Source organism: Rhineura floridana, chromosome 17 (genome assembly GCF_030035675.1).
Source record: "Rhineura floridana isolate rRhiFlo1 chromosome 17, rRhiFlo1.hap2, whole genome shotgun sequence".
NCBI classification, from domain to species: domain Eukaryota; kingdom Metazoa; phylum Chordata; class Lepidosauria; order Squamata; family Rhineuridae; genus Rhineura; species Rhineura floridana.
The window spans coordinates 30,887,973-30,900,964 of NC_084496.1; the positions used below are offsets into that span (position 1 = coordinate 30,887,973).

Sequence of the window (12,992 nt, forward strand, 5' to 3'; positions counted from 1 at the left end):
GCACATGTTGTCGTGTGTGGCTCAGGCAGGGCTGGCAGGGGTCAGGCTTCGGGGGCGACTTTGTTTCCTTCTACTAGAACGCGCAGGATCCACCAGCTGGAGCCTAGTCCAAAAAAGGGGGCTCGTTTTTGTTTACCCCAAGCTTTTTTTCATTCCAGCTTTATAAGTGGGGAGGGGGAACCCTTTTGTTGCTACTGTTAGATAACGGAATCAGAAATGTCTGAGTCTGCTGCAGGTGACCCTGTAGGACCAGATATCTGCCCACCTGTGGCCTACGGGAGTACACTGAACTGGGGGAAGGTTTTGTGGCTGCCCAGCTGGTCCAAGCGCTGCTGTTCCTCCTCTGAGGAGATGTGCTGGCAAGCAGGGGCTGTGCCAGGCCGCTGCCTCTGGGCCTCTTCCTCTGCCAGCCTAGCGGAGCTGATTGTTTACTCTGGCAGCAGCTCTGTTCATATTCCTCAGGCTGTCCACAGCTGATGTGGGATGTGTGCAAAATCCAGCCGTGACAGGATGTGTGGGATTTCCCACTAAGCAGAGACTGTTAAGCTTTGGAGCCGGTTGTGGGTGCAGAATGTGGGTTTCCAAGGTGATTTCTGCTGCCATGAGGACCAGAAGCTTCTTCAAGAAAGAGCTGATGGTGTAAACCGAGGCTGAAAAGCAGAAGATGACTATTTTTGTATGGCTCTTATTAAGGCCTCGCCTCAGCACCACACAGGACTGGCCCTTTTCAACATACAGCATCGCTGGAGTAACCACCTTTTGGAAAAAGTGGATGTTCCACTAACCGCTTTTTGATGCTCATCTGTGTAGAAGTTCACTTTGTGAACCTGACAGAGTTGGCTCTAGCCTAGGCAAGATTTTGCTTTCCTAGTGAGCCAATGGAGATGTGTTTCATAGGCTGAATGCTTCACATGACACCCTTGAAATATCCGCCGCCCCCCCCTCAACTTGTGCCAGGTTCCTTCCAGCACTGTAGAAAGGCTCAAGCGGCCCTGGCTGACGATGTCCCTGGAACAGGGCAGGAGTGCCCCAAAGCTGAATGGCCAGCGGCATGTTTTTCCTTGGATTATTGTTTCCTATGTCTTTTGGAAGACCTGAGGGTGGATTTCTTACAAGCCCTACTGGCTTGTCTTCAGCTGCTGAAGGAGTCTAGCAAGTGCTGTGCGATGCAGGATACTTGGGATTCAGGGCCTGTTTGTTGCAAGATGGTCTCCGCTGTGCTTGGCTGCTGGCAGAGAAGCTCAAAGAGTCCTGCGTTGGGCGGGATTTGGCTTCCCTGAGCGCTTTCCAGCAGCAGCAGAAAGGCTGGGAGCCTCTACACCAAGATGTCTTTGTTCCAAGGAACTGAGCAAAGCACTGCAGTCCAAGGGGCCGCAGGGTTTGTGTGTGTGTGTGTTTAGGTCCAGCAGCTTAAAAAGCAGCCCATCTAGAATGGCAGGGAGGCTTGGAGGGGAAAACTCTCCTTATATTTTCTCCTTGAGGAAAGCAACAATAAGGAAGCTGGAGAATTTGCATGTTGTTATTGCTAAGAGTTCAGTGGAAAAGCAGAAAAACTGCTGCTTTTGTTGAAGTGGCTGGCCCTCTTGCATCTAGTTTCCGGTGAGGCTGGCCTGGTTTTTCTGGATGCATCACGTGGTCCAGCTGTGATCACGTGGAGGTAGAAGGAGCTGCTTTGTGGCAAATGAACTGCAGATCGTTGCCCTTCTGCGACACACAGTCTGTGTAACGGAGAGAAGGAAGGTGGCTAGCCAGGCAGGGAGAGTGGCTTGATTTCCCTCTGCATGCCACCCTCTCCTGAATCCCCAGCTTGCCACCAGTTGTGGATCTGCCACCAGGCACTCTGGGAGGGGAGGGCACTGGAGCAAAGCAGTGGGAGACTTCGGGAGGGGCCTTGCTGCAGCCGGCTTGTGGTTGGAGACGCGCAGCTGTCCCCCGGGTGCAGCAGATATCCAGCAGGTTTGTCTTAGGTTTCTTCCTGTCCAAAGGAGGTGTTCATGGGTGAGTGTGGATGGCTGTGCTGTGCATCTGGACATGGGGTGCATGAGACGATTTGCGTCGGGTCCTCTGCCATTGCCTGATGCTTTGGGTGGTCTTTCATTGGTGCTGTAAGCAGAGGTTGACGGGCGGGTCTGGCACTCTGGGAATGGCTGGCCCAGGTTGTGGGAAAACCTGTGCCCCTTGGAAGGAGCTCCTTCTGGGGCACCTCTGGATTTTGAGAGTGGTCTGTGCGTGCCCACTGATGCAAGCTTCAAGTCCATCCCGGAAGAAGGCCGTCTGCTGCATGTATGTGTCTGTTTGAGCCCTGTTCTCTGTCTTGGGGATGAAACAAGAGAGGAGGTAGCTGTAACTGGATCCTGGCATCTGAGTGCCAGCCTGCACAGTTGAGACCAGGTTGCCTGGATCAGTGAGTGGGAGCTGCCTCCTACCAAGGGGGGGCTTCTCCCCACAACAGCACCACCGCTGAGCCTCCCCCTTTCATTTCACTGTAACTTTTCAAGTGAGCTACGCGGCCAGCAGGTCCCACTGCCAAATGTCTAAACGGGAGTTCTAGGGAAAAGACTAAGTGGTCTTTTAAAACAGCAGTGTTGGTTTTGGGGTGGAGGAGATTGGAATGGTGGGCAGGGACAGGGGGCTGGTGGAAGGCTCCATCGTCTTTCCCTGGGCAGGGTGCAGAAATTGCTCCTGGACCACCCCTTCCCACCCGCTGATTTCTTTGCTTATCTTCCTAGGGCTGCAAACTGGCCTCTTAATTCCCAGGACACTCAAGCCACCAGGCCCTGCCTGTGAAATTCACGGCCTTGGTCCGCCTCCTGGCTGGAGCCCTCGAGTCATCTCAATAACTCAAGGTCTTGCTTTCTTCTTCAGGCCAGCCATAAAGCATGTCCAGTGATCCTCCTCCGCCCTACCCAGGGGGGCCATCTGCCCCGCTCATAGAGGAGAAGGATGGCCTCCCTTTCCCAGCAGGTAAGACCCTGAACAGGAGGGGGGCTGCTTAAACCAAGCATCTCCCACTCTGCAGGCCACTGGGGAGTTTTGGAGGTTCTTGTTCAGCTGAGATTGAACCAAGCCTGGGGCCTTCTCCACGGTCTTGCAAAAGAGTCTGGCTTGTGCTCTATCCCTTTTCTTCTTGTCTCCTGTTCTCCTCCAGGCAGAGTCTCGCCCGTGGTGGTACAGCCACAAGGAGCCCCACAGCCCCCATTGGATGTTGGGCCTCCACCGTATGAACCCCCACCACACCCAGGGTTCATTCCCCCACCCATGACCACTGATGGGTCAATGCCCTACATGTCTCCTGGTGAGTTGGGGGGAGAGGAGGGGGAATGTCTGAGACAGGCGCCATGGGGGTTACACCTCCTTTGGGCTGGGAGGTGTCCCTTTGTGTGAGAGTGATGAAGGGATCTCCAAGCGGGCAATGGATCTCCTGCATTGTGGTTTACAACATTACATGCACTGCCCGCTGCTGGCCCACTCTCAAAACTCTTGCCCAGCCCTCAGTTCTCTTCTGAGCTATAGCAAAGCTCATTAAATTTCAAAACGCTAATGAGCTGCTGCTACCACTTAGGCATTTAAAGAGATAACTGGAAATCATCTTAGCAAAACATCATATAAAAACACCACAGAGAAAGCCCCCGATATTCATGGGAAGCTTCAAGCTGTTGATAGCATAGTTTCCAGAATATGTGGGTAGGAGAGGGCCAAAAGCACGAGGTGGTTATTAAAAAATGAGTTTGAATGTACTTAAGGAAATAAGGGTTTACATGGCATTAAAAGTAAGAAGACAGAAACCATCTTAAAAATGGGGCAAAGGTCTGGAAGCAGGAAAAAAGCAAACCACCACATTTCTTAAGCATCCTCATTCACCATCTGGAGAGGAGTCCCTTTAAATGTTTGCCTGTCACCTTTTCCTTAAAGAAGGAGTCCGGGGCCTGTCCTCTCAGGCAAAGGAGCAGGTGAAAGAGGAAGCCGGCTCATGCTGGAACAGTCACAGCCCCAGCCAAAGGACACTTTTTGGGAGTATACTGCCCTAAAATCCAGTTTTGGGTGAAGGTGCAGTTTGCCCATTTTAAAAATGCATCCCTACATGAATAGTATTTCAGCCTGCCCAGGGAGTGAGAACACCCCCCATGTGCCATTGGGGAGGGCGGGCATCTTGAGGCAGCCCTTGTTCCCTCCTTGGCGTGACTAGATCACCACCACCTCCCCATCCCTTGTTTTCCAGACAGGAGGAGTCAGTTGGTCTGTGTGTGTGACACTGTTTGTGCCTGTTGGGGAGAGGTCCCTGTTCTTTTCCTCTCTGCCTCTTACAGCAAGAGTGGGGAATAGGATGTGGCCATTGAGCCCCTGCCTGGCCCCCCACCTGTCAGTCGCATGACATCATCATGACATCAGGCGACCCATTTTCATTTTGCTGTGTGGCTTGCATTTAAACCACACTGCACCGGAAGATCGTAGCCAATCCAAGTGGGGATCGAAGTGGCTGCTCGTTGGTGCTGACTTCAAGGGCTGCTTTTGGCAGGGACTTCTCCCCTCGGGGGCCCCGATTGGGAGTTTCCAAGTGGAACAAGTCCGGGTGAGGGGAGAGGGGGGCTTGCATTTGGCACCACGTTTGCCAAGGAACAACCAGGAGTGCAGTTAAGGCTCCCAGTTGTTTCTCTGCAGCTGCATCTTTACCTGTTCTACACCTGATGTCTAAATTAATGTTCTTAAATTGCCTAGAAACTCGGAGAAGTGAGGCAGGCATTCTAGATGTTTTGATCACCATGAGGGCAGCTGCTTTGGCACTTTCAAAACAGGAACCGTTTCCCATTCTGAACCTTACCTTTTAGCGCGAGGGCTTGGCAAACCATTTGACTCTTAGGAGGCAGCGAAAGGGAGAGTCCCACCTCCAGCTGTAGAGTTTTCAGTGGGAAAGCATATTTCTGTGGCGAGGGGGGTCTCAGGGGCTGCCTGAAGGATGTCCTTATGTGCAGAGGGCGAAGCAAGCAAGAAGTGAGGCACACAAAGCACTCCTGGCCCCATCACAGGAACAGAATATCTTCTCCCCATCACCACCCCCTCTCCCTCTCCCTCCCCCCCCTCTCTGGAATCTGGGACCTTCTGCATGCAAAGCAGATGCTCTTCCCCTGAGCTACGGCCCTTTCCTTTACCTGACAACCAATTAAGCTGTGTGCAAATGAAGAGCAGGAACCCTTGTCAGTAAAAGCACTTCCAGCCAGTTGACTAGAATTGGTCTTTACATTCCAAGCAAATTGAAAGGCCTTGGCTTGGTGCCTGAAAGATCATGGCAAGGACACCACCACAGAAAAGGCCCTGTCTCCATTTGCTACTTAGCTAACTGCCACCAAGGTGGGTCCCACCTGAAGGAGGGTGTCAGCAGCAGATCTCAGGTGAATGACCACTTCATCTCACACACGGTGACCTTTTGCTTTGTGTGCCTGAGGCTTCTGAATTGAATCATGGGATTCCCTGCAAATGGTCCATGGGTGGCACGGCTGGGAAACCCTCTGCCTGAGACCTTGGAGAGCTGCTGGCAGCCAGGGCTTGGGCTCCTGCTTTGACTTAAGGTGCTGTCTTAAGAGCCAACAAGGCCACCAGATTCTATGCAGAACAGGGCTGTTGTGGTGAAGGGCAGAGTTTGGGTGGCGCAGCTTCCAGCAGTGTCAAGTTTCTTCCTTCCGAGCAACTAGGCAAGGTGCAAAGGGCCCTCTTTGAAGGTGCAGGTGTGGTGCGAGGGGTGCCCTGCCCGTGCTGGAGCAAGAGTGCCGATGCCTAGGAGGAGGTGGGCTGCAAGGCACCTGCGTTGGGGCTCTCTCTTTTTTTAAAAAACAGCTCCAGGCGTTGAGTGAGTCCCTTCATATGCTTTCTCTCTAGGAGGCTACTACATGCCCCCTGGACCACATGTCCCCATGGGCTATTACCCTCCAACAGGCCCATACGCCCCTGCAGGAGGCCAAACAGCGGCAGTTCTCGTGCCATCGGGGGCTGCAGCCACTGTGACGGTACTGCAGGGCGAGATCTTCCAAGCTGCGCCCGTCCCAAGCATCTGTCCGCACTGCCAGCAGGCCATCACCACCAGGATCACCCATGAAATTGGCCTCATGAACTTCCTGCTGGGATTCTTTTGCTGCTTTGTGGGGTATGTCCGTGGCGGGCTGGGGGTGCTGCTGCTGCTGCTGCTCCTCCCCTCGGGACCTGAACTGGCTTGCAGCAGAGAAAGGGCGGAGGCAGCGCAAGGTGCTGCTTTGGCGCTCCCTGGCTTCTCAGGGGTGTCAGAAAGGGCAGAATCGCTTCCTTTCCGCTAAAGCTGAATTTGTATTAACGTGTTTGCGCCGGAGGTACTGGGAAAGGGGAGAGAGGCCAGGTACGGTTTTGGCAGTTCATTTAAAACAACAACAAAAGTCTGGGTTTTTTTTCCTGTTGATGGAGGATAAACGTAATAATGTATAGATAGTGCCAAAGAATATAAATGTTGTAGTATTCTAAGCTGTATGAGAGCGAGCGAGAGCGAGAGCGAGAGCATCTGTGGATCATGAATTGGAAAGTTTCTCTTCACAGTTGGCCCTTCCCTAGTTAAGACTTGCAGCCGAGGGAGATTTGTGCAGAGCCTTTGCAGATGGAGGACGTTAAGGAGGTTATGGATTGTATGAGGAACAGGGCAGGTGTCTTTCCCATGGAATGGTATAAGGCAGATTCAGATTTTTTAGCAGCTACATTGCTTTGAATGAGGGACTCTGCCGTTTTCAGAGTATGATGCTAATATCTCTGCTGTTCCCATGCCTGGTGAAGGCCGTACGAGTTGTGAAAATTATAGGTCAGCTTCCATAATTAATGTAAAAGCTAAGATACTAACAGCAATGCTTGCTAATATACTTCAAAGTATGATAGCTACATTATTTTTATTTATTTATTTATTACATTTATATACCGCCCCATAGCCGAAGCTGTCTGGGCAGTTTACAGCAATTAAAAACAGTAAAAACAAATATACAAATCTTAAAATACAAAAAAATTAAAAACAATTTTAAAAACACATGCTGAAATGCCTGTGAGAAGAGGAAAGTCTTGACCTGGCGCCAAAAATATTACAGTGATGGCACCAGGCACACCTCGTCAGGAAAATCATTCCATAATTTGGGGGCCACCACTGAGAAGGCCCTTTCCCTTGTTGCCATCCTCGGAGTAGGCACCCAGAGGAGGGCCTTTGATGTTGAGTGTAGTGTATGGTTGGGTCCATATTGGGAGAGGCGTTACATCAGGTATTGTGGTCCCAAGCCATGGACATCCAGATCAGGGGGCGGGGTATTCACCACAGGTGGGGAGCAGAGAAAGAGAAATACCCGTCATCTACGACTCAGTGGTCTGAAGAGCCAACCACCCCCCTTTCCACAGTTGAATCCATCGCTTATGATCGTCAGTCTCATTTAGATACCTATGTGGATATATGGACTGCCTGTATCCAGGGGTGCTCCTGGATGCAACAGTGTCACAGAAGGCTGGTGTGGCCTTGTTTCAGCTCCAGCTGGTTTGCTAGTTGCAGCCCCTTTGGGACAGAAATGACTTGGCTGCTGTACTCCATGCTCTGATAATTCCATACTGGATTACTGCAGTGTGCTCTATGTGGGGCTGCCCTTGAAGATGACTTGGAAACTTCAACTTGTCAGAAATGCAGCAGCCAGATTAGCGGCTGGGATGCCATTTAGAACTCATGTAACTTCTTGTGAAAGAGGTGCATCGGTTGCCAGTTTGTTTCCAGGCCCAATTCAAGGTGCTCGCATTAGTGTTTGAAGCCTAAGCAACTTGGGTCCCATATATGTGAAGACTGCCTCCTTCCCTACAGTCCCTCTGTACAGCAGAGGGGCCCTTCTGGTAGTTCCACCACCCTCAGAAGCTCGGGGGAGGGGTGGCCTGGGAGGGGGCATTTTCTGTGGTAGCCCCTAAGTTGTAGAACTCCCTCTCAACAGAAGTGCGTCTCTGACACTTGAGATGTGTATTTTAGGACCCACCCTCTTCTTACGATTGTAATTCGTGCTAAACTGTTTTTAATGTTTACTTTAAATTGTTGTGACCTGCTCTGGGACCTTAGGGTGAAGGGCGGGTAATACATTTAATTACACATTTAAATTAAGGTTGATGGAATATTCTTATTGTTCATGTCAGCTGGCAATGTTTTTGTTTTCTTGCTGGTATATTTGCCAAGAAAAACTTATAAGACAAAAAGGGGCCATTGTGGTGGTAAGCAGCACTTACCAGCCTCTGAGTTGGTCACCTCCAAAAAAGCTGCTGGGGTTTGCAACCAGCCTTTCTTGCTGGGGCCTGGCTGGTCCTCCCAGAGCATAGAAACGGGAGGGCCCAGATTTTAACTGGGGGAAGGGGCACTCCACGGTGCCTGACCTCTCTTCAGGCGGGAGGCTGACATGATGTGGGACAGTGGGAGACTTGTGGCAGGCAGATTTCTGTGTGTTGCCCTCACACGTGTCTCCTCTCCTTTCCAGGTGTGACCTGGGCTGCTGCTTGATCCCATGCCTGATAGACGAGTTCAAGGATGTGACACACACCTGCCCCAACTGCAAGGCCTACATCTACACATACAAGCGCATGTGCTAGCAGTGTCTGCTGGGCCGGGAGACGACGGCTTCCCTCTCTCGTGTCACTGGCCTGACCTACCTGTGTCCATTGGCCTCCTGCTTGTATCTTTCCTTCTCCCTCCTTCACAGACAGCTTTGAAGGCCTCAGGACTGTGGTGTCTCTGAGGCTGCCCAGGGATCTGGAGGGCAGGTGCCACAAGTGGGGGTAGCTGTGAGGTGGTGAACAAGGCCAGCCTCTGTGGTTGCGTTGTGTCTCTGCCTCACGCACCCAGTTCCTGGCTAGAACTGGGCTGTATGAGTCTGAGAGGCCTTGAGGTCCCAGGGTACAACGTTTACCTTTACCTCCCCTCCCTGTGCCTGTTGCTCCCAGAGAGGAAGAGGGCAAGGCCTGGTGGTGCTGTTGCACTTCTCAAGGGCTGGCTTTCTTGGCCTCCTTGGAGTTGTAGACAAGAGGCTAGAGGCCTCCATTTCCCCACACACACAACTTTGAAAGGGAAGGTTGAGTGTGTTTGTTTCTTTAACAAAAAAACTTGGCCACTGTGCTTGACGCCATGTTTGTTCCTTGCTTCGATTTGAGTTTATGCTGTACCAAAAGCTGCTCTGTTTCTTGGGCCACGTGCTGTTCATGCCTTGAATCTGGAAGAGGGCAGCAGGAGCCGGAGTGGTTCTTGCCTGCTGCTGTGGGACAGGGCCCTGGGGGCAGCTGGGAAGGGAGGGGTGAGGCCAGCATTAGGGCTAATGGCCTCCACCTCCGTGGAAGGTCTCCCATCCCTCCTCTCCTTTGTGCTTGGCTGCCTTTGCAAGTCTGTACGATGCCTCTTACCCCATTCTGTCCCCTCAGTGGTGGTGGTGGGGCTCCACCTTCTGACTTGTCCCTGCACCATTCAAGTTTGTCTGTCCTTAATGTGTTGAGGCCAAGGGCCAGAACAGGAGGCCCCTGTATTCAGACACCTCTCCCCCTCTTCCCACATGTAGATACCTTGTCAAACCTGAGTATGCTTGTCTGAGTTGTTTCGTGGTGTATTGTTATTATAACTCTTAACTGTGACTTAACAGAAATGTGAAGACCCTTTGCACACCTCCCCCTCCCCCACTTGGTTTTGCACTAATTCCCCCAGAAAAGCCACATCATCCCACTAATGAGCCACCGTAGGGCAAAATGGGGCAAGCGGATTTGGGATCCCAGGCAGAGAGTTGAATCCATGGCCAAATCCTCCATTTTGGTGGCTGGATATTCATTTCCGATATGCACAGCAGCCAAGGATTGGTAGGCGGGGAGGGGGAGTGGCAGTCATTTATCGGGAGTCCTTGAGTTTTGCCAGACTCCCTCTCCACGAGACCAAGTTTGTTGACTGCATGTACTGGAGGTTGGGCCCTAAGGGCAGTTTAGGGATTCTTCTTGTGTACCGCCCGCCCCGCAACACAGCAGACTCCCTGACCGAGGTGCTCGAGGTCATCTCGAGCGTGCGGGTTCTCTCCCCTGACCTCTTAGCCTTGGGGGATTTTAACCTGCATGCCGAGGCTGCTCTCATAGGAGCTCCTCGGGATTTCATGGAAACCATGACTTCCTGGGAACTGCACCATTGTAATTTTGGACCCACCCATGTAGCCGGTCATGCTCTCGACCTTGTTTTTGTCTCGGGAGGGGAAGGAAGTGCTCTGAAAATGGGGGCTGTTTCTTTGAACCCCGTGTCATGGTCAGATCACTATCTGGTGAACATGGACTTCTCACTGCCACATACCCTCCGCGGGGGTAAGGGACCCATTAAGATGGTCCGCCCCAGACGCCTGATGGAGCCAAAGGGATTCCTGAATGCGCTGGGAGATGTGGAGCCGTCAGAAAGTCGCCCAGTCGAAACCCTGGTGACGGAGTGGAATAGGGAGATCACCAGGGCAATAGACTGGGTGGCTCCAAAACGTCCTCTCCCACTGAATAGAACTCAGATTGCACCCTGGTATACACCACACTTACGGGGCCTGAGGCAGGAGGTGAGACGACTAGAGCGTCGGTGGCGGAAATCTCGTTCTGACGGCGATCGGACACTTGATAGAGCAGCAATAGCTGCCTATCAAGTGGCAACGAAGAGAGAATTCTTTGCTGCTTCCATTGCGTCTGCAGAGTGTTGTCCCAGGAGGTTGTTCCAAGTGGTCCGAAGCCTGGTCGGTCCGGTTGCACAGGAACCCTTGGAACATTCTAAAGCCTCCTGTGACAAATTTGCCAAGCACTTTGCTGATAAAATCGAGCGCCTGAAGAGCACGATTCCGTACGCCGTGGACACAGGTAGTGGGCCAGAGCTGGCCAATTGCATTCCGGTCTGGTGGGATCGGTTTCAGCCCCTTCCCTCTGAGGAAGTGGACAAGGTGCTCTCTAATGTGAGGCCAACCACGTGCTTGCTTGACCCTTGCCCTACATGGCTCATTGTGAGCTGTAAAGAGAAATTGAGCGAAGGGATCAAGGCAGTGGTGAATGCTTCCTTGGAAGAGGGTGCAATGCCATTAGCCCTCAAGGAGGCAATAATAAAGCCCATTCTGAAAAAGTCCTCCTTGGATCCCCAAGAGTTGAACAACTTTCGCCCAATTTCCAATTTACCATTCTTGGGCAAGGTGATTGAGTGAGTGGGGCTACTCATTTACAGACACACTTGGATGAAGCGGATTATTTGGATCCATTCCAGTCGGGCTTCAGGACTGGACATGAAACTGAAACAGCCTTGGTCGCTCTGGTGGATGATTTGAGGAGGGCGTTGGACAGAGGTGAACACACATTCCTCGTCCTCCTGGACCTCTCAGCGGCTTTTGATACCGTTGACCACAGTATCCTCCTGGATCGCCTGAGGGGAATGGGAATAGGAGGCAGTGTTTTACAGTGGTTCCATTCCTATCTCTCTGATAGGCACCAGCGGGTGGTATTGGGAGATGAGGCTTCAGACCCTTGGCCTCTCAATTGTGGTGTGCCACAGGGTTCTATCCTCTCTCCCATGCTATTCAACATCTATATAAAGCTGCTGGGGGGCATCATCAGGAGATTTGGGCTGCAGTGCCACCAATATGCGGATGACACTCAGCTCTATCATTTAAGTCCTCACCAGAGATGGCTGTGGTTACCATTTCCAAGTGCCTGGAGGCCGTAAGTGAATGGATGGGAGGAAACAGGCTGAAGCTGAACCCCGACAAGACCGAGGTACTTCTTGTGGGAGATAGGAGGAAGTTGGGTGATTTTGACCTGGTGTTGAATGGGGTATGATTGCCCCTGAAGGACCAGGTTCGCGGCCTCGGTGTTCTTGATTCCCAGCTGTCCATGGAGGCTCAGGTCGTGGCGGTGAGCCGGGCAGCTTGGTATCAATTACATTTGATACAAAGGCTGCGACCCTACCTCCCTGTCCATCTGCTCTCACGGGTGGTACATGCCCTGGTCTCCTCTCGCATAGACTATTGTAATGCGCTCTACTTGGGGCTACCCTTGAAGACGGTCCAGAAATTACAGCTGGTACAGAACGCGGCAGCACGTCTGATCAAGAACAGCCGCCACCGAGACCATATCACTCCAGTACTTAAAGATCTGCACTGGCTACCAGTTGTTTACCGGGCCCAATTCAAGGTGTTGGTTTTAACCTTTAAAGCCCTACACGGTTTTGGTCCAGTTTATCTAAAGGAACGCCTTCAGCATCACCAGATAGGCCGCCAAACGAGATCAGCCTCCCAAGACCTTCTCTCGGTCCCACCAGTCAAAACAGCTAAGCTGGTGCGGACCAGAGAGAGGGCATTTTCAATTGTGGCCCCCGCCCTCTGGAACTCTCTGCCTTATGATCTCCGCTATGCCCCCTCCCTGACAGGCTTCCGCCGAGAACTGAAAACATGGTTTTTTAGGCAGGCATTCGAGACCTCTGTCTAATTTAGTTTAAATTTTTGTATGATGGGGGTAGGTTTGGATTGAGTATACTTATTGTTGTTTTATATTATATGTTATATTTTAGTCTATGTACGCCGCCTAGAGTGGCTGTTAATTCGGCCAGATAGGCGGCCTAGAAATAAAATTTTATTATTATTATTACCTTACTTTGGGGTGTATGCTCCTTTTTCATGTGTGGTCTTTCCCCCATCAGACATGAGTAGAGTATAACTCTCTTTGGCTACCTGTCACGCCCTAGCCCAGGCTCCTAGGCCGTCCAAAGAGCTGCTGCATATGAAGATTTGAGGAATGCAAAGGCTCTTGGCTCTGAACGCTACTGGTGCATCTGTGAAGTATTTTGAACTAGCAGAAAGTTTCATGCTCTTACTCAGAAGTAACCTGTTGATGCTTTTCCATGTTTGTATATAAATAAAAGACAGACCCACAAGGCACTTTGTGTGCATTTGATTACATATGGGGCATAAGCTAAAAAGGTCATTTGGTGGGTGTATTTCAGT

General features: G+C 51.6%; 1 protein-coding gene across 1 annotated transcript; it reads left to right on the forward strand.

The window, feature by feature from the left end:
• The first annotated feature begins 151 nt into the window (after positions 1 to 151).
• CDIP1 (cell death inducing p53 target 1) lies at positions 152 to 12,641 on the forward strand. Its single transcript, XM_061600265.1, has 5 exons — positions 152 to 1,956; positions 2,866 to 2,964; positions 3,149 to 3,295; positions 5,872 to 6,136; positions 8,493 to 12,641. The coding sequence occupies exons 2-5, from the start codon at positions 2,880 to 2,882 to the stop codon at positions 8,602 to 8,604; spliced, it is 609 nt and encodes a 202-aa protein (XP_061456249.1). The 5' UTR covers positions 152 to 1,956; positions 2,866 to 2,879; the 3' UTR covers positions 8,605 to 12,641.
• The last annotated feature ends 351 nt before the right edge of the window (positions 12,642 to 12,992 follow it).